Raw genomic sequence first — 20,567 nt, forward strand, 5'->3', positions numbered from 1 at the left:
TAATCTTTAAATGTCTCAAAATATCTTGTATATAATGGGTGTTCAAATTGCTTACTGAATTCAATTAATTTTATTTTGGTAAATTTGACACTGTATCACATAATTTAAAAATTCTCTAATGGATTAAGCTGATAAAGGTCAGATTTTATTTTACGCATGATGGGTGCTAGCACTCCACTTTTCTTGATACTAATTTTCTTATTCTAACAGCTCTGAAAAAAATGAGAGTCATCTCCCACCATATATTGCTTTACCAGGTAGAAATGAATTGAGAACAAGGTATCATTAGCCTGGCAGTAAATTTATATCAATACTTAATTGAAAGAACCATTTAAAAATTTTTAAAAAGAGGCAAATCATATAAAACTTATTTCCAGGGACGCCTGGGTGGCTCAGTTGGTTAAGCGGCTGCCTTCGGCTCAGGTCATGATCCCAGAGTCCTGGGATCGAGTCCCACATCGGGCTCCTTGCTCAACAGGAAGCCTGCTTCTCCCTCTACCTCTGCCTGCCACTCTATCTGCCTGTGCTCACTCTCTCTCTGACAAATAAAACAAAACAAAACAAAACAAAAAAAACTTATTTCCATAAGGGCCAAAGGAGAAAAAAATCAGAGTAGTATTTTTGCAGTGTGAACAGATTAGTCAGTCAAATGTGGGTATAAAATCTGGCATCAGCGTTTACTAGCTACGTGACCTGAGGAGAGTTTAATTTCTATGCTCTGATGTTCTCACTGATAAACCTGCAGGAGTTAACACGGTCCTCTATCATGTCTACCTGCTAACAATCTCAGCCAGCTCCCTTCTCCTACCCCATTAGAAATATGCTTCTAATTACACTACTGTGTGCGTGTTAAAAGCTACACTAGGGGCACCTGGGTGGCTCAGTGGGTTGGGGCCTCTGCCTTCGGCTCAGGTCATGATCCCAGGGTCCTGGGATCGAGCCCCGCATCAGGCTCTCTGCTCAGCAGGGAGCCTGTTTCCTCCTCTCTCTCTGCCTGCCTCTCTGCCTACTTGTGATCTCTGACAAATAAATAAATAAATAAAATCTTAAAAAAAAAAAAAAGAGCTACTCTATTTAATTCACTCAGAATTATTCAGAATTTTCACCCCCCATCTCCTACAGAAGGAAATATGCTATTTCTCCTAGGTTCGAGCACTCTGCATGTTGGCCATCTTAAGTAAGTGTGGCACTAAAATACACTGGCGCCTTTCATAATTCCAGGAAAGTCACTGTTCAGAGAAGAATGGCCTATGAAAAGAAAGGACAAGTATAAAAGTCTAAAAAACGTAGCGGAATAAATCAATTACAGATCTATGCAGAAATGCCATGCTGCTTGTTTATTCTGGTACCTCACCAAGTACTAAGACAAGAGATAAGCTGGCAAATCATTAGGAGAGTTAACAAAAATCTCACCAATTGCTTTCTTCAACGCTTCAAAGGTGATTTCCTCAGTGTTATTAACCTGGAGAAAGGTGATTTTAAGAGTTAAGAAAAGTCGATATAAATAATACCTTCAACTAGTTACAAGTCATCTAAGAATGCCTACAATTGTTTTTCTTCTTTGTGCTGGCTGGATCTGGGACTATCCTCCATAGTATCAAATAATCTCCACTTCCTCCTTGGCTGAACCAGTGGCCTACTGCAGGGATTAATGTGGGCCTGGCAGAATCAACCACCACTGAATTACAGAACTCGATCTCCTCTCATGGGATATGCAACAAGGTCTGAGTCCCACTGGCTGATCTAGGCTTCCCAAGTGAAGAGTGCTTTGAGATATTCAAGGCAGAGAAAATATGTAAATATAGTTCAGCTATGTAATACATGAAAACTAAGTACTCTATACCCTCTGTAATTTTGGTGCCGTATACAGTTTACAAATAAAAAATAAACCGAAAACTTTAATGGTTTAAAAGCAAGAATCACCACTTCTTTGGGAAGTGTCCAGTGAGTACAGTTAACATCTTAATCATATTCTGGGTCTTCTAAGGTAAACTACCTACACTTATTTTCCAGAAACACCCTTTAATAAAAAGCTTCCCTCCTTTCTTGCTTTGATATATAAAAAAGGTATGAAATCAACAGCTTTATGATAAAAAATCAGTAATAGTTTTTATGGCACCAGCACATTTTCAGGGGGAATAATTTACATAGTTACCAAAGTATCTCTGAATAGAAGTTAAGAAATGATACCTGAGTACTTGCCTGGGCCTCTGGTCATCCCTAATTTTAGCTCATGAGCTTCTTTTGCTAAGTCTAAGGCAGCAAGACTAATGAAAGCAAGACTTCGTGCTTTGCACCTTAGCTTCTCTGTAATACAAAGGCTTTAGCTGGAAATGAAGCAGCAAGAGTTCCACTACCTCAGTTTCTCTACTGAGGGTTCATATTTCTAGTTGAAGTCAGATTAAACTTGGGAATCTTCAGTTGCTTTGTTCTAGATATTTGGAGCAGACATACAGGATTAGGCTCTGGCTCATTAATTATTTGTACCTAGCAGTAGTCTAATACCTCAATGAAAAAAACCCACTGGTTAGGGGTTTTAGACTTTTGAGAAACAACTACAGTACAGCGTAAAGAACACAGAAGAACTATGAGGCCAGCCTTCTTGTTACACATAACTGTTAATTAATACCTATTCAATTCCAGGTAAGTGAAAATTTAAAGTTCTTTATTCCAAGAAGTCTTCTCTATTGGTTTGTGTTTTCCCTAAATTGGAGGACCACGATGCAGTCACTCTGTCCCTCTCCTGTCTTGCTTTTAACCTTCTTTCTCAGACTCCCTTTCAGTCACTTCTTGGTCCTGCCCATCCTGCTCTGGAACAGGCTACTGCTCTCTGGCCCCTTTCCTTATCTCCAGCCTGGCTACTGCATATCCTCCTTATGCAAACTGTATGCTATTAAAAGGAGCTATTAGCTGGCCTCTCTACCTCTGGCCTCTTTTTTTCCAGTTTAGCCTGGCCACACTTCCAAGATTCCTTTCACGAAAGCATTGTCCCAGTAATGACACTGCCCAAATTTCAGTGTTTCCTTACTTCCTGCCAAATTACACACAAAGCCCTCAGGCAGGTGATAAAACCTTCTATAATTTGACTTCAATCTTGTTTCCCGCTCTTTCCTTTTGTCAATCCTATTTAAAAAGGAAAAAAGACCAACTGCTTTATATTAGTGTTCAATGATTCATATTTTTCAGAGTGTAGCTGTTAAATATAAGACATCTACTTTATTTGGTGCCCAACCAAACTACAGTCTGGTTGCCTCTCTAGAACACCACTTGTGTGTTCTGGAGAAATGATGCAAAGGCGCCAGCCTCGAGGAATTTCAACAATCCTTTTACTCTTGATGACTTTTGCCCTTATTCATGATCTACAACTCTAACTTAGACTGTACAACACCATTGAGCCTACATAAGATCTGTTTGTCCTTTTCCCATCAGGCTAGTTGTTATGTTGCTCCCACTGATATCTTACTAATTTTATAGCACCTAGGAGAGCAGCTTCTAACTAATACTACACTAGACTTGTTTTGTTAGCACAAATGCAAGCTTCTTTACTCATATTTGGGAAAAGGCAGGAGTGTATAAATAAATGACAATTTATTTATAATAAATGACAATTTATTGTCCTAGAATAATGACAATTCTTTTTAGCCAACCGGTAACTTAATTTTGTACAAAGAAAAATTCAATATGCACTCAAAATATTTTATGTCTAGTATGTATAGCCTCCCATCCATTCCCCAAAATAATCAAGCACTATTACCTTTTAGAAAGAAGAAATGCGTGGTGATTTCAATAGACTATAGTAACAATCCGAGTCATAATTAGGGAAAACAGAAGTTTGCTATGATCTTATCTAAACATTCTGACTTCTAAAAAAGAATTTTATAAGGACTAAAAGCAGATATTGGATATATCTGAGGACTAATCAGCATTATGCATTTAAAATTCCACATAATTTTGATCAAATGCAAGAGTACTGTGTTTTTTAAATGAGCAATTCTCTTATATGATTTATTGTTAGCAAATACACTTATTCATAGTTTGATATTTTGTTAAACCATTAACCGGTTTAACTGATGTGAATTTCTCCTCTCCATGCTATGAAATTAATTAGTTCTGAAGGTAATGTTGTTTTGTCTTCTGTATGCAAAATCAGATTACATAATGGTAAATGAGTTTGAAACTCCAATATGCTCAAGTAAATCTTATAATAAACTATACTCAACTTCTCAAATGCTCAAATATGTGCAGCATATTTGACTTAGGGCTTACAGCAAAGAGAAAACAGGGTCTTTAATAAGTTAAATATTAATGTACTTTTTTAAAATTTAATTTTATTTTTTCAGTGTTTCAAGATTCATTGCTTATGCACCACACCCAGTACTCCATGCAATATTAATGGACTTTTAATTGCAAAATGTACGTTTAAGAATCTTCTTCCTGTATTAAGTCTACATACAAATGTTTTCTTCAGTTCATTTTACCAAAATAGACTGATTTGTTTGCAATAGCTTGAAGTGCTATATATATACATATATATTTTAAATAAAAATAGTAAACAAAAGGAGAATGGAATACCACTCAATAAAATTCATTGCACTCTTGATAAACTGTAAAAACTAAAGCTTTAGATTAACCTCCTAAAAGTAACAGCAGCAAATTCATAATCATTAAAATAGAGAGCTAGTACAATATTCTCCTGAAGAGTGAAATGTATATAAATTAAAATGGCTTTCAAGAGGTGAATTTAAGGAAGATGATTTTTCTTGAGCTTTAAACTGGCAAGAAACTACACCCACCATATTTCAAAATGAACACTAACTGCCTCTTAACTGCTCTTGACACTACGCTGATAATTTCTTAATAAAACTGACAGGTTCTACTTACTGGGAGTGGAACAGCCTAAAGGATGTAAGCTAGTCCGCTTGAACCTTGCCACCAAAAAGCTGTAATTCCTGAAGACTGACAGGGATTGGGGAGGCGGGGGGGGGGGGGGGGCTGTGACACCATGAATTAAGACAAATTCCTTCCCCTTTTCTTAGATGGATAATCTCTTAAATTATTTATACTATACCATGAGAAAGAATGAAAAACCTAGGAAGGCAAACAAAAGATAAACTTCAAGGAGGAGGCTGACGTGACATCCGGGTACTTCTGCATTTTTACTAGCCTATCAAAAAATTCTCTGGTGATTTGTGCAGAGTAACTCCTAGACAATACTGGCTGTTTTCCTCTTCCTAAAACTCAGGTACACTTTTGTGCTCTATTAAACAGGAGGAGAGCACCAAACCTCTGACATTTCAGATAAATCACAGTCCTTAAATATTAGTAGGGCACCGATACACTGCAGCCTATATTAAATCCATTATAGCTACTATTAATAATAAAAAATACACCCTCCCAGATCAAGCTCTGAAAACTTCCATGGAGTTTGTAAAGTTCCCTTTATTCTCATAATCTGTTTCATAAATCTTCAAAAATAAATAGGATTTGGAGAGCCACCCAGTTTAATAATAGGCCTTACATAACATTTCTTACTATTTTTAAAAAAAGTCTGTTTCGGTTCCTTTTATTACACTAAATTACAATATAAAACCTAATGACCTCAATACATAATGTTAAGTTTATGTATCTTTACTGAGAGCTGACATGAGTTTAGTAAAATAAATAAAAAATAAGCTCAAGGCTAAATCAGATTAATGGCTACTAACAGGACTGTTCATCTGAGGGATGATTTACAGTTACATTTGTTTCTGGTTTGAAAGTATGGAGGGGTAAAAAGTTCCTTTAAATTTATGTCTATTTCACGAAAGTACCCCGCCATACACTTCCAGCAACTTACCACGTCATCAGAAGGAATGCTGTTGGGTAAAATATCCACCTGAATGGATACGGTGTCCACAATACTTTTTCTTCTAGAAAGTCGATCTTCATCTAAAATCAAAATGGATTTTCCCCGTTACTTGCTAGTTAGAAATGGTATGTCATTTAAAACCTCTACTTATTTCAGATTTCAAAAGATCTTAAAAAATAAAGTTTTCTTTTTGTTCTTTTTAAATATAAAAAGCATTGTGTTCTCAGGCTTTTAAATTTCATCAAGCAGATTAAAAAAATAGAACTGATGGGGTGAACTAAGGTTAACAGTTTTATTTTCCAAAAAGGGAAATATTACCACTTCCCTAACAGTTTAAGAAAAAATAAAACAAAAGTCAACAGCAAAAGGAGGAATTACATAATCTAAAATGAATATATCCATTTTTACTAACACTCACTATATTGCCGTTATATCTCTCATTTCTCCCCTGAACAGTGAAAGCTGTGCACTAACTGTGGATCCAGCACAGGAACCTATGTCTGCTAGAGTGTACCACGCACCACATTTGCGGACTGAAAGGATCTGTTGCTTCAGTCAATAGCTCCTTCTCTACCCTTTCCAGCCATTCAACTCCACTGGCTCAGCTTTTGCTTAAGTCAACCACCAGTCCGGAAAACCTTGCTCTTCACTTAAATGCTCCAGCTAATCTACTTTCTTCCCACTTTTGCAAACGTGCTTGGTCTAAACCAAATGCTCTATATATGTCTCTACCTACTCTTCTTAATCCCTGCAGTTACAATCCTGCACTTAACCACTCTTCCCAAAAGAGTGTGTGTCTTCCCACCCAGTAAAGTTCAACAGCTATTCCTAGGCCCACTTTATGCTTAACCATTTTGTGGAAATTTGAATTTTTTTTTATTATAATCTCCTCCCACACATTTTCTTTTTTTTTATTTTGATTTTCTCCTTCCACATTCAACAAATCTATTAAGTCATTAGACACCATGTTAGGTGTTAGGGACAAACTGCTGAATGTAGTCCATACCAGCTTACAGTATAAGAGATAAGACCCAAAATAAACAAATAGTTACACAAGTAATGAAGGTCTTGGAGAAACACAGAGTGCTAAAAAAACACCTCAATAGCTATGATTTCATCTAAAAAAAAGGAAGCAATACTTTATGTATTCCAATACAGAGAGTCAGAGATTTATTCAACCACAGTTGAACTTGACAAGTATACTTTCTCTTCTGAGCTCCAGTCCAGTATTTCCAATTTCTTATTAGTCAATTCTACTCAACATGTTCTAAACCCAACTTTAACATCTCTAATAAACCATCTTTATGTCACACTGCCCTACTTTCAAGAGGGCCATCATTAAAATTCTGCATCTTTTTTGCCTGAATTCTTAAGATAGCTTCCTACCCAATTTATTTGCTCTCTCCTTTATATTTTGCTAATAATGTTATCTCAGAAGTAAATCATTTTTAGTCTTAATTATAATTCTAAACAAATACGGCCCACATACTGATACAGAGAGCCTCCCAAGCTTTTACAATTGGGTTTAGAACACGCCAGAGAAAATTGGAAGAGGCTGCTCACACTGTGGGCTCTGACTGCCCAGCCCCCAAAGAGCTACTAGAAGGGCTAAGGAGATCAATATGCGGATACATGTGGAATGTTCCCTACAGCAGCTGGGAAGCTCAGCTCTAGAATCTATGACTGATAGCACAGTCACTTCACAATCTGGCAACACCCCATCTTTCTAATCCTATTTTATACAAACTGTGATCGTCTTCTACGGCAGGAGTCAAGAATGAAGAACTACAAGAAGGCCAGCACAAATGGAGAAACTGGTTTCTTACTGACCACTCTTCTACTCACCATAGCTGTCCATGGTGGTTATTAATGCTGGTGATCAAATATGGTTGTTCACCCTCTTTCAAGGCAGAGAGGCCTGCAGTTGCAGCTTCTCTGTGGTTTAGAAGGACTACGTAACTAGTTCTGGCCAATAAAGTACAAGCAGTATTCAGACAGCAGCTGCTCCCGTTAGCCTGGACGATGGAGTATCTGGAATATCATATCTGGAATCTCCATCATTCCAGATATGGATGCTATGAAGCTATGCACAGTTAATTTGAGTAACAACTTACTGCTTTAAACCACTAAGCAACTATGATTGTTTGTTATCACAACTTAACTTAGGCATGGGCAAAATCACCCTCAGATGAGAATCACTGACCCAATCCATCCCGACAACAGCAATACTATAATACTACAATACTACCTATATGCCACCATCATTTTTTTTTTTTTTTTTTTTGCCACCATCATATCTTAGTATATGTGCTGCCGAAGCGAGCACGCCACCATCATATCTTAAGTTTCTTAAAACACTAACCACGTCACTCCACCAACCTACCTACTTCTTGATGAATTAAAAAGCCATTCTGGGGTCTCTGGTCAGACCTTACCAACAGCAATTTCAACCACTCCCTAATTTATCTAATGTTTAAGTAAAATGTGCTATTCTCCCATCTCTGAGCACGCTTTTGGCCTCCTGCCTTCCATGCTTTTCTAGAAACATAAAACCCCTATTGGGAACAGTTTATTACTTGCCCTTCTTTACATCCTCCCACTATATAAATTCTCACATCTTTTAAGGCTTAAATATTATAATATATAATAGTTCCTTAAAATTTTAAATATTACTGTAATTATTTCCACTTATCCCTCTTTCTTCCAGACACAAAAACTTACTATCAGTTATGACTGATCTTCCCCTATCACCCTTCCATTAATACCACCCTTCAAACATTTCCTGGGCCTTGTACTAAGACATGTAAATTAATGCCTTATCTTGGCAATCACAGCAGGAATTCAGTGATAAACTCTCTGCTTTGCACCTACCACATAGGATTCACTTGGATTCTGCTGTAAGAAGGCTGGAGGTATGGATGAATACCTATTCAACTGTGACACATCAATATAGATTGCTCAGCTATGGATTTCAGATTGAAAATAATCTCCTGCTTGTGTCTATGACTACAACCTAGACACTGTGTCCTTTGCTTCCTCGTGATATGCTTTGATATAAATTACCAAACATAATGACATCAATGGAGCTGCTACAAAGTAGTATGTGCTCATCAATGCCAACTTGCTTTTATCTTCTAAGCTGGTCAACTGTCGAGGCCTCATCAGAACTCAAAATGAGGAATAATAGCCTGTTTCTCACACACAAAAAAAAACAGCATAAAAGGATTTCTAGGGTAACATACAAAGGCTGATGGGTAGCAAAGAAGAGTCAGCTTTAAGTCAAAGATAAAAATAAAAGGGGAAGAGAGACATGAGGGCAGGAAAGGAATCACTGGGTGGCAAAAATCAATGAGAACATATTCCAGAGGAAGTAGATTTAAGAAGATTAAAAATTTTTAAAAGGAAGAAAATAAAGCCTAATGGGAAACTCTAAGTTATATTCTCAGAACTTTATTCTTTTGACCTATACAATCACCTGCTTACAGCAGTCAAGCAGAAAAGCCCAGGTACATCTATAATCAGATATCATGGACATCTACTCGAACGTAAGGTTTCTAAAATAGAGCTTATGCACTTAATGCCCTTGGTTCCCATGGGCCACCTGTGTCTGTTCCTGACCAGCTTTTCCAAGCCTACTGAATGCAGCCTCCGTGGACTATACCATTCTGCTGTCTAGAGAACTGCCTTGTCACCATCTCAGTGTCTGATTTATACAACCTCTGGGGAGACTGTTGTTTCCCACCCTTAAAATGGGCCAGGGTAGTCCCAGACACTGCTTGCGTGCCCTCACCACTTTCCCATCCCTCCTCCTGCTCTGCGTCCTGTGTCTGCTATTCACAATGGTGACCATCATCTCTTCTTATTGTTTCTAACTAGAACCTGGAGTTTAGAAGCAATTCTTAGAGCTATGCTCTGAACTCCCTCTGAACTCCCACACAAAACCCATCTCTGACTCTTAACTGCCTATGAGGCACCCTACTTGGCTGCTCACTGTCAAAGATACTCAGCAAGAGGCTGATCCCCTAAACCAGCCACTTTTTCCTATTCATCTCCGTTAATAAAAACTCCATCCTTCTATCATCGAAGATCCAAAACAACATAGAGACAATTACATCTGTTTGAAATACATTTTTCTTTCTTCACTTAAACCCTGTCATACCACCCAACTCTACCAAAAAAAAAAGAAAAAAGGCAACTGAAGCAGAAAATATACTCAGCTCTTACCCTCACTGGTGTGCCTTCCACCTAAGCATCCAAGGCAGAAACCAAGACAAATCTTTGGTTTTCTCCTGCTCCCTCATACCAATCAACTGCTTATAAATTCTTTCTTGTAGGTTTTCCTAGAATCTCTCCAATTCTCTGCATTCTCACTCAGTGCAGGCCCCGGTCCTCTCTCCTGGAGATTACTGAAGAGCATTCTAAATGGTTGCTCCGTCTCCACTCTGCTAAAGCACCACCAAAGCAATACTTGAACAATGCTTAACCTGACTTAAAATCATTCCTTGACTCCCCAGCATTGCAGAACACTACAAACTATGCAACTTCATTTACAATTCCCAACCCTACTCCTCTGATTCAGTCCAAGTACACTAATTTTTCATACTAATTCCCTGAAGAATCATGTTCTTAACTATATTCATTCTTTCACACATGTCATCACACTTCTGAAAGAAACACCAAACACCTGCTTCAGGCTCCTCCTAGGAATCGTTTCCTTTGGAAGACATCCCGTGCCCACCAAACCTGGACCACATGCTCTCCTACCTGCTGCTTGGGATCCCCAAACTTCTCTGATCATAGCCCTGAAGGTCTGCTTTAACCGTCCAGTTATTTGTCCTATCTGAGACAAACTGTGTTATGAATTAGCTTCTTTGCTATGCATCTGGAATAAAACTAATAAAACGCCACCAGGGGGGAACTGAGAAAACAGTCACTCAGATCATCTGTGCTTTGTGGTCCACATGAGAAACCCAGTTGAGAAAGACTATCAGTTCTGTGAAAGTAGAGACTTCTACCTATTTTGTCCATTCTTGTTTCTATTTGCACAGAAGCTGGAACTGTAAATACTCATAAACATTTAATTATACAAGTTCACTGCAGTCACTGACACCTTGATTGGTCTAGCTGAGATATTACTCAGTATTACTGTACCCCTTCATGGAGGAATACTTACCACATGCCTAGACCTACACTATTCATTCAAGTTCTAGGTGGATTTGGGATAAACGAAAAATGCTACACCATCTTACATTTATGGGCCACTTACTATATGTTGGTCACCAACAGTTCAATAAACTTTAGGCAGACCACTCTTCTTTCCCTAGAACCACTACCATTATATTTCAATCATTTGTCCACCTTCTTCACCAGATTTTAATCCTTAACATCTTTTTACCCTCAAAGTCCACAACAATGCCTGGTATATAATAGGCACTCAGTGAAGGTTTATGGAATACATGAAAAAAACAATCTGGATCTGTATGGATGACTGAACAATCTTTATGTACATGGAAAATAGCAGTGTTACCTAATCAAATTATTTAATTTCCACTTCATTACTCTCATTTTTAAACAAAGATACTACTACTACCTATTAACCTTCAAGGGTTAAATGAGAAAATGAATACAAGTGCTTGTCTCAGTGACTGGCACAGAGCTAATGCATACTAACTGACTGCTAATATTTTCATGATGACAGGTATATGCATGATACACGAGAAACTATGTTTTGCTTTTTCTTTTGATATAGTCTTCTTAAATCTCTTATGTTTAAAAATGAGTATCCGATGGTTATACAACAACAAAAATTTAATAACCAATCGATTATACCATAAAGTATCACTATGTCTTCAGAATCTTTCTGCATTAAGGCAGGACGTATGTGCCACAGAGTAATTCTAAACTACTGAAGTTTTTAGAAATCAAAAAAGAGGAATTTCTATGCAGTTACATAATTAAATATATACTGATATATTCAGAATTCCTCCAGTCAATGATAGAGAAAGGCACTAAGAATGAGTATACATCTATGTGGGCGGGGGGGGGAGGGCGTAGAGCAAGCCATCTGTTAAAAAAACAAAAAGTACCATAATTTTCATTAAAAATTGTTACTTGTTAAGAGTCCCATCTGTTAAAGAGTTAAAGGAACAGGGTAAAAGGAAACAAGAAGGGTGGAAATACACTACGGCTACTGGGAAGGTAAAGGGAAATAACCAATGAACTTATAACTACATAAAATATACGGGCCACTGGCTCCATTTCTAAAAGGCACATTTTATTAAGCTATTTTTCTAGAGGAAGGTGAGGGAAGGGCAGGCCAAACTGATACTTGGATTTACCTTTGTGCTTGTGCCTGGGTTTATGAGGTTTTCTGCCTGAAGGAAAGAGAGCTAAATCCAAATTATAAGAATAAAATATTTTTAAGGTCTTTTAAAAAAACTGTTTTAAATTACAAAACTGTGCTACTGTTTTGTTTTTAGCTCTTTTATATCCCCAACAAATTCATGAGGTATAGAACCTTTCATATTCTAGAATGTAAAAGAAAATGTAAAAGCATTTATTAACATCTCAGAGCATTAGCATTATGAACTATCATTGTAATAAACATGTATGTTTTAGATCCATGTTATAAAAAAGATAGCTATTTACAAAGACTGTGCTATTTTTAGTGTTTAATCCAGAAAACTACCTAACTCAAACAGTTCTCATATAGTATCCCCAAAGCAAGAACTAGTTCTTCTACCAAATTTAATACTTATATGACCATGAAATGACAATAAAGACATAGGACAGAGAAACTCTGATTTTGGTTGTTAAAGTAAACACTGAATGCAAAACACCATGCAGTTTTGCCTTTAAAAACAATGCAATTATTTGAGGCAATGAAAAGAACAGAAGGAAATACATGGTGCACAGAGGAAAACACATTCTTGAAAGGTCTGCAGGCTTTTAACAGAACAGTCAGGGCTCTTTCCAGTGACAGCAGTTACCTGACATTCAGCTTGGTAGTCACAAATCACTCATTAAACAATTTATATGTATTTCCATAAGTCAAACACAATGTGGGTTAATGAGGAAAGATTTCTATGGGCTTCTCTGAACTACACTAATATATTAAGTATAATACTAACAATCACTTAAGGACTCCATTTGCTGATGATAAAATCCATGAGATTTACTAAAGTTTTTCAAGAGCAAAATTTTAAAGTGAAACTAAAACCTCCTAAGCATTTGAAAAACTGTGGTAAAGTGTACAAACAATGAATTTTCAATGCTAACTGGGTTAATGGAAAAATTACCGAAATGTAATCACCAGAGTTAGAGTTCCAGTTACCCTCCTCTTACCTGTTACTTGCGGTACATATGGTACTGACAATCTCTCAACACTATAGCCGCTTCCGCCTAGTGACTCTGCAATCTTGTTGGTCAAAAAGTATAAATTTTTGTCATGCTTCTCTAAAGATTTTGGAAGCCTGTCGGGTTGATCAAAACAAAAGTCATTCAGCATTATTTAAATTACTGAGCAAAAATAAGTTAACATGCAGGCATGCTAGATCGAAGCCTAAATATAAATATATATACAATTTAAACTGTAATTAGTGATAGAAAAATCAGTATATTTTTGGTGACCGATCTGACTATAAAAACACATGGTATATAGTCCCATATGTTAGGCATTCTGCTGTGATTCTTTCTCCAATAACGTTCCAATGGGGAAGTCAGCCTTTAATTATTCCGTGGGTATTCACACATTAAATGATGAAGAGGACTAAATTCAGCTTTAACCTTCATGCTAATTAAAACTCTAAGAGAAGAAAATCAAACTGCAGCTCAGTGACTGCTAATGAAACATATATCAGCCAGTGAAGTGATAGGAAGCACCTGCTTCCTATCCTAGACCCTCACGTGAAGGTCTACTTTCTACTCAAACTCTGATATTATCTTATACTGATGCTTTCACTATTACACTGCTTTTATAGCCCCAAAGTCTGAATAAAGTATTGTTCACATATATATTCTTGTTTGAAGAGCAACGGAGAGTGCAGGTATAATACCGATTTTCCTTAATACAGTCTCTGTCCCACAATTTTGTGAATGCTGTTACCTATTACTGAAAGTCTTGACCAGGATATTGTATTCTCTTAAGAAATACTTATTTATATATGAGAACACGCTATATTTAAGAGATATATCTCCATATTAAAAAAAGGTTAAGATAATTTTTTTTCACCAAAGATTGACTATGTGTGTACATGAGTCTACACTTATATTGTATAAGAACTTTTATAGGAAGGGAAAGAAGTCAGATGCATTTGACAGAAATACAAAATATATGAAAATATGCTAACAACAGTTTACTCCATTATAATCATCACTGATTGGTTTCTCAAGCCAGTGTCCCTTCCTTAAAATGTAAAGAATTAACATACATGCACTTATCTCTGAAAATATGCTCTGGTAGAAAATAAGGGGCTTCCATAGTTCGGATTTCAATAACCTGAAAGATATCCAAAAACAAAACAAAAAATCAAAACCCTCACTCCTCAGGATTTGGCTCTGAAAATTTGGAAAACTAAAAACACAGAAATTAAACATTTATAAAAATACCAGCACTTTATTTTGGAATTTAAGCTATGTTTAGAGCCCACATGCGAGTTCATTTTATTTTCACACTTATTATTTTAAAAATTCAGAAGGTAACAAAACTCCGACAATAAAATAAAACATGCAGTAAAAAAAATGTATTATATTTAATTGAACCTACTACAAAAGGATAAGAACATGTATTTTCTCAAGTGCCACTATGTTGGAAGCCCCTTGACAAAGCCCAAGGCCGTGAGCACCCTTACTCTCCTCAGCCACCTTCTGTAGCGTGTGCGTGAGGTCTCAACGCACTTCTGAGGCTGGGCTCCTCTGCGCCACTGTGAGCAACTTAGAGGGGGCACTCTGCTTTTGCAATGGCAGGCATCAGACAGATAGTCACCATTTGTCTAATGAATGAATAAGTTCTATTTCTTGTAATGCACTAAAAGCCTACTACATTTAAGCATGGACTAAGAGATGTGCTTCAAATTTCAGAAAAATGAGGTTCTCCTTGACCAATAATCTTTAAAGAATAAAAATTACAGTGGACTTTCTCTGCCAGGTAAGTTAGAGGCTCTGAAATGCATATTAAATCATGCAAGTAGCTACTGAATGAGTTATTGCTGAGGAAACTTGAACACAGTTGAACAACACAAGACAAATCTCTAACAAATGTTTTCCTGTGAGACCTGGCTCAAGCAGACTGGCTTAAAGCAATAAATGAAATAGTATAAAAACTAAAAACAATTTACATACTGAGATTCATAATGGCTTAAAAGGAAAACAACCAGATAAGAATTCAAACGACATTCTAGAAGAAAACCATGCATTCCTTGACCACTATACAAAAAAAATTCTAATAAAGGAACAGGCATCAAAGAAAATATACACACTAACTGTAGCTTTAGTTTAGTTTCAAAAGAGTTATTACTGAAAAAGTGATGCACACTTTTACAGCAGTATCTTTATAATTTGATACAAAATCATTATAATTTGATAGAAAATTAAAAATACTCAGCAGTGGAGGAAAATCAGCCATTTTTATATAAAAACCAAGTTGAAAGATTTTTTTTAAAATCTTACCTTGCTAACATGTTGGCAAAATGCAGGGACAGCTATCATCTGACTTACAAAGTTGAGGTATGCCGCAACCAGCGCCATGATCCCACAGCGATGGAACATTGGCAAATTATCCTCATTGATAATCGCACTGTCCTTTAATAAAAAACAAACATGGCTAACAGATCAAGGTCTTAGACTCCATTAGTGTTTTCTCTATGATTATACGGAAAAACTACAGGTCGTCCGAAGTGCTGATAAAAATGTTACCTTCTAAGAAGTTGTTTTTTAAAGAATTCTGAAAGGATAATAAATATCCATTTACAGGAGAGTTCAAGCTCTCAAATAGCTCTTTCTTAGGAAAGTCTTTTGGGAGGGGTGGGGGGGTTACACAAATATACACACACACATGTGTATATATATATGCACATGTACATATATGTATCTTGCACTCAAATATATATATGATATATGGTCCCATCACATAGTGTTCTTTGCACACTCCAATGAGACAGCTACATATGTAATGACTATGTAACGGCCCTCTTCTTCACTAGACTGACAGTATGGGTGGAGGGGCCATGCTGCCCCTCTTCAGAGTACTCCCAGGGCTCTGAGCAAATATGACACACAGCTGATGGTCACTCAGTATTTGTTAAAACAATGAGTATGATCATAACCTGAAGTATTTTTCTATTTAAAACTACATACCTCCCTTTTAAAATTCATGTCCTTGGATAAAGGTAAAACCACTTTAAAGATGGTGTCTAGTTCATTAAAAAAAAGTTTTTTTCACTGAAAGATGACAAAAGCATACCTGTAAAGCAATAGCTAATCGAATGAGATCAATAACCACTTCCTCATTGGCCAATTCAATAGTTATAAGAGCAAGAGAAGTATAAAGTAGTTCATAGTTTTTCTGAACATTGTCTTCCTCTTTACAGCCCAAATATATGTGCCGATACAATTGTTGCCCATTCTGAAAAGGGAAGTGACATTGAAAAAAGATGATTTTTGCTTAAAAAGTAGGGCAGGCAGATTTCATACACATATAACCTCTTACAAAGCAGCTCTTATTACAGAACTTAACATGGAAGAGAAACCTAAGCTAATAACCAGATGGTCAAATTGTATCCTAAGTTATCAACATCAATAAGTATGCTAATATACACAACAACAGCTAAGACAGAATTGAAGCATGAACGATAATTAAAAATAGCAGCTGAGAGTTCCAGTATAAACAATGAAATGCTTTTAGTGATCATCTGAAAAGACAAAAGCAAATTATAGACTGATTTGGGAAAAGGCTGAAATGGCTGGCAGAGTTATGGGAGATACTTCTGCAATACCGCCTTGGCAATGATAACAAAACAAACATTTGGCTAAGGGGAAATGTACTCAGGCTTTCCTGACTTTGGAGGCAATCTCCTGTGAGGTGGGTGAGGAGCTGTCCAGGGACAGGCACCTGCAGGTTCCACTATACTTGGGCTACAGTGACCAAAGGCAAGCCTAAAGCCTTATGCAAAGGAGCGGTTATAGAGATACTCCAGGGACTGCAAAAGGTTTCCCCCTAAACCAAATTAATCTAAAAATAGTAACACAGAAAGGAAGAGCCTTTCCTCTAAAGCATTCCGGGGTACAGGTCCAACTACTAAGTGAGAACTAAGAGAAATAAAAATGTGTTCTCCATTTAAAGTCACTATGTGACTTCATGTGGTTAATTACTATGTGGTAATTAAATCAACCTCTTGCATTGGTTCTCATCACTAATTGTAAGCTACAATCATTGATCAGCTGGAATGACCACCATGACACCTCCCCACTGCCCACCCTCAATATGATTTAGCTGGTTAGTGGTGAAGCCCAAGTATTTTTGAAGCACAAAGCTCCCCAGGTGATTCTACTATGCAGGCAGGGTTAAGGCTAGGGGCCTATTCACTCATATGTGGAGGGACTTCAGCTTAACCCCCTGGGTCTGTTTCTCAGCAGGCTCACCTTCCTTTTCACTTTAGGGGAAAGGACTGAACACAGTCTTCTGAATCCAGAGTTTGCTTCTCCCAAATGGTTCTATAGGTGGGTGTTTAACAACGGTTTATGTATTAGGCCCTCTCCAACCCTATTCTTGAATCCTATGGTTCCTAAACATCATTACATTAAAGCTTGCACACATGGAAGTTTAGACGTTAGGTCCCTTAAGTAATTCATGTTGATTTTGTACCTACTACATACATACCCATCAGGTTAGACAACATTAAAATCTAACATTACTATAATAATATAGTGTAAGTTGGTGTGATGACTTCACAAAGTGGTTTGGAATGGTCTAATAAATCTGAGAAACGCATTACTTGCCAATGCCTCTCCTGTAGGCCTTAGAGAAATGGGAGTTACATGCAGTACACTACGTGTACCAGAATGTTCACAGCAGCCTGTCTGCAGCAATTCAAATGCCCCCAGCAGGATAACAGATAGCCTGTGGCATATTCGTGTTATGCAATACTACACAGCTACATATATGAATAAATTTTACCAAAATAGAGCTAAATGAAAGAAAACATAAAAGATCACGTAACATATGGTTCCTTTCACGCAAAATACAAAAACTGACAAAACTACACTGTATTGTTCAGGGATCGACAGATGTACACTTAGGTGGCAAACTGTAAAGAAAAAAAGCCAAGGAGTCCATTTTCATGAAAGCACGGGGATGACTACCTGCTGTGGATGACATGGAGCTGTGGAGAGGCTAGGCATGTGGGGGGCCTACACCATTATTCACTTCAGAGTAATTAAATAACCCATGCATTTTGTATTTCATAATAATTGGTACTTTTTTTTTTGCTAAGAGATTCCCTGAATTGCTGAAACTGTTAACAAGAGCCCTTTCATCTGGTGATATTCTGTGAGGATTATAGCTTTGGGAGAGGAGCCCTGGCAGGTGAGACACAAGATACTGAGCAGCAGCGGCTTCCCCTGTACCTGCCAGTACAGCTTCATTAGAAAAGAAGATGTGAAGGAGCACCTCCCAGTGTAAACGGTGAGGGCCTCCTGCCCCCAGGACAGTCTTTCAAACATAGACCTGATGTCTATGGTATCCCTAAAACATTCCCATGGAGCAGTTTTAGGCTGGGTAGTACTATCCAAAGGGCAGTTCATCATCCCCTGACTACAGAACCCCAACTTTTTTTTGGTTAGGTCTTTGCTGAAATTTCCATAAGGTGCCAGTTAAAGTTGCCTAAAAAAACCAAACAGCATTTTGACTGATAGGATAAATTGGAATGTAAATGAAAAAGGGTGTCCAATTATAAAAATAAAATTTGATTTAAAAAAAATGAACAGATTGCACCAAAAGAAAAATATACCAAAAAGAAGTAGTTTATACTAACAGTAACAAATGCTTAGCCAGTTATTTCAAATTTTAAAATCGAAGGATAACTAATTTAGAGAACAACTTCAAGAATTCAAAATTTAACATGGAATAATAGTCCAATATTTCGGTTCAACTGGACCCTTTCAAAATTAGTTGGCTAGCAAAATTAAGGAAAGAAAAGGATTATTTCTATCACTGTCATACCAGATAAAATAAAATGAATCTAGTCCCCAAATTCAGTATCACGTAATGTCATTATATAAAGTCAAAACCTACAAGTTAGTTATCAGTGAGTTTTCAAATTTCATTCTACTAATCATGATTAAAAGTTCTTCAGTTATGAGAAACAACTTCTTTCACTAACTGGATAATATAAAGGAATACTGAAAAAAATAAAAGTTGGAAAAAGCTAGAATGCCTTTGCCCTACTTATTAACCACTTTTTTCATACACAATTGAGCCAAACTTAAAGAATTATTTTGTTCACATTAATTTAGTAAATGTTATTTTATAAATCATTTTTCAAATGAAGTTTTTAAAGTGTGGGGACATTAACTTGAAACACAGCAATCAATAGTAATAGAGGAAAATAAAAGATGGTGACAGGGACAAATCATGGTCTAGCAATGAGCCAAAAAAGGAAACAGATTATAGATATCTGCACCTGTCTTCCTATGGGGCTCTCTATCTGTTATTCCTTGCAACCCTACAGACCACGGCTCACTTATCCACCAAGACTGGATTATCTTGAAACCAGCTGGCATGTGTGTCGTGGATACTGCTGTATCTCTCAATGCTGAGCTCAGAATCTGGCAAATACTTGGTGCTCAAGCTTTGGATGAAGAATACACAGAAAGATTATTCAATATGCTAAATTACTTTAGGTGTCATGATTTTCTAAATTCAGCCACTTGCCAACAGACGTACAAAATTCAACTGATCATAATGAAAATTTGGCTACATATTACGTTTAAGGGCAAAGATCCTGCCTACCTCATCTTTATATCCCAAATAATGACAGAACAATGCCAAATACACAATAAAAACATAAAACACTCATTATATTTATATATTTAATGGTGATAAGTATTTTCAAAAACTTGAAGCCATTAAAAGTAGAATCAGTGTGTTCGCCTGGGGTGGAGAGGAGTGCAAGACAGAAATTACAGGAACTTCTTACTCAAAAGAACTCAGAACTATTGCAGCATCCATCCACCAATGCTTAAACATAGGCTGGAAGAGACAGTGTCAAGAACATTGTGGTAATGTGAGTAGGCTAAAGACAGCAGACTGAGATTTCCAATGGCGCAAAATTCAATGGCTTCCTTTTAAAGTCACAGGATCAATATAGAAACTACTTAACAATTCAAACAGCTATAACTTATATCATACCTTATTTTTAAGAAAATCATCCTACCTTTTTCATGAAACTTGTATCTTGTCTACAAATTTTTTCTCTTTTTATCTTTAGGTCAGCTACATCTGGTATTATTCTAGAGACAACATATAATTTTTAATGAATAGCACATTTAATTATAATATCATGTCTTCTTAGGCAAATCATAGTTATACTTAGGAGTTTGAACAATATAACACATTTCAATGAGCATTTGAAATAAGCCTGTATGTAATGATACTACTGAATTACCAAGCTCAATTAAGAGGAATGCATAAATTCATCTTGACTCCTGTCATTCCAAAGTTTAA

General features: G+C 36.8%; 1 protein-coding gene across 2 annotated transcripts in view; it reads right to left on the reverse strand.

The window, feature by feature from the left end:
- Window positions 1-20,567, reverse strand: part of EFR3A (EFR3 homolog A) — a 109,024-nt gene that overhangs the window by 10,431 nt on the left and 78,026 nt on the right. For both annotated transcript variants that reach the window (XM_047725117.1, XM_047725118.1), the window contains 7 exons: window positions 20,278-20,353; window positions 16,308-16,469; window positions 15,515-15,646; window positions 14,278-14,345; window positions 13,193-13,320; window positions 5,837-5,928; window positions 1,414-1,462 (listed from right to left, as the gene is read on the reverse strand). In XM_047725117.1, coding sequence (XP_047581073.1) covers window positions 1,414-1,462; window positions 5,837-5,928; window positions 13,193-13,320; window positions 14,278-14,345; window positions 15,515-15,646; window positions 16,308-16,469; window positions 20,278-20,353 — 707 coding nt within the window. The remainder of the gene's footprint in view (window positions 1-1,413; window positions 1,463-5,836; window positions 5,929-13,192; window positions 13,321-14,277; window positions 14,346-15,514; window positions 15,647-16,307; window positions 16,470-20,277; window positions 20,354-20,567) is intronic.

The sequence above is a fragment of the Lutra lutra genome, chromosome 4 (assembly GCF_902655055.1).
Source record: "Lutra lutra chromosome 4, mLutLut1.2, whole genome shotgun sequence".
NCBI classification, from domain to species: domain Eukaryota; kingdom Metazoa; phylum Chordata; class Mammalia; order Carnivora; family Mustelidae; genus Lutra; species Lutra lutra.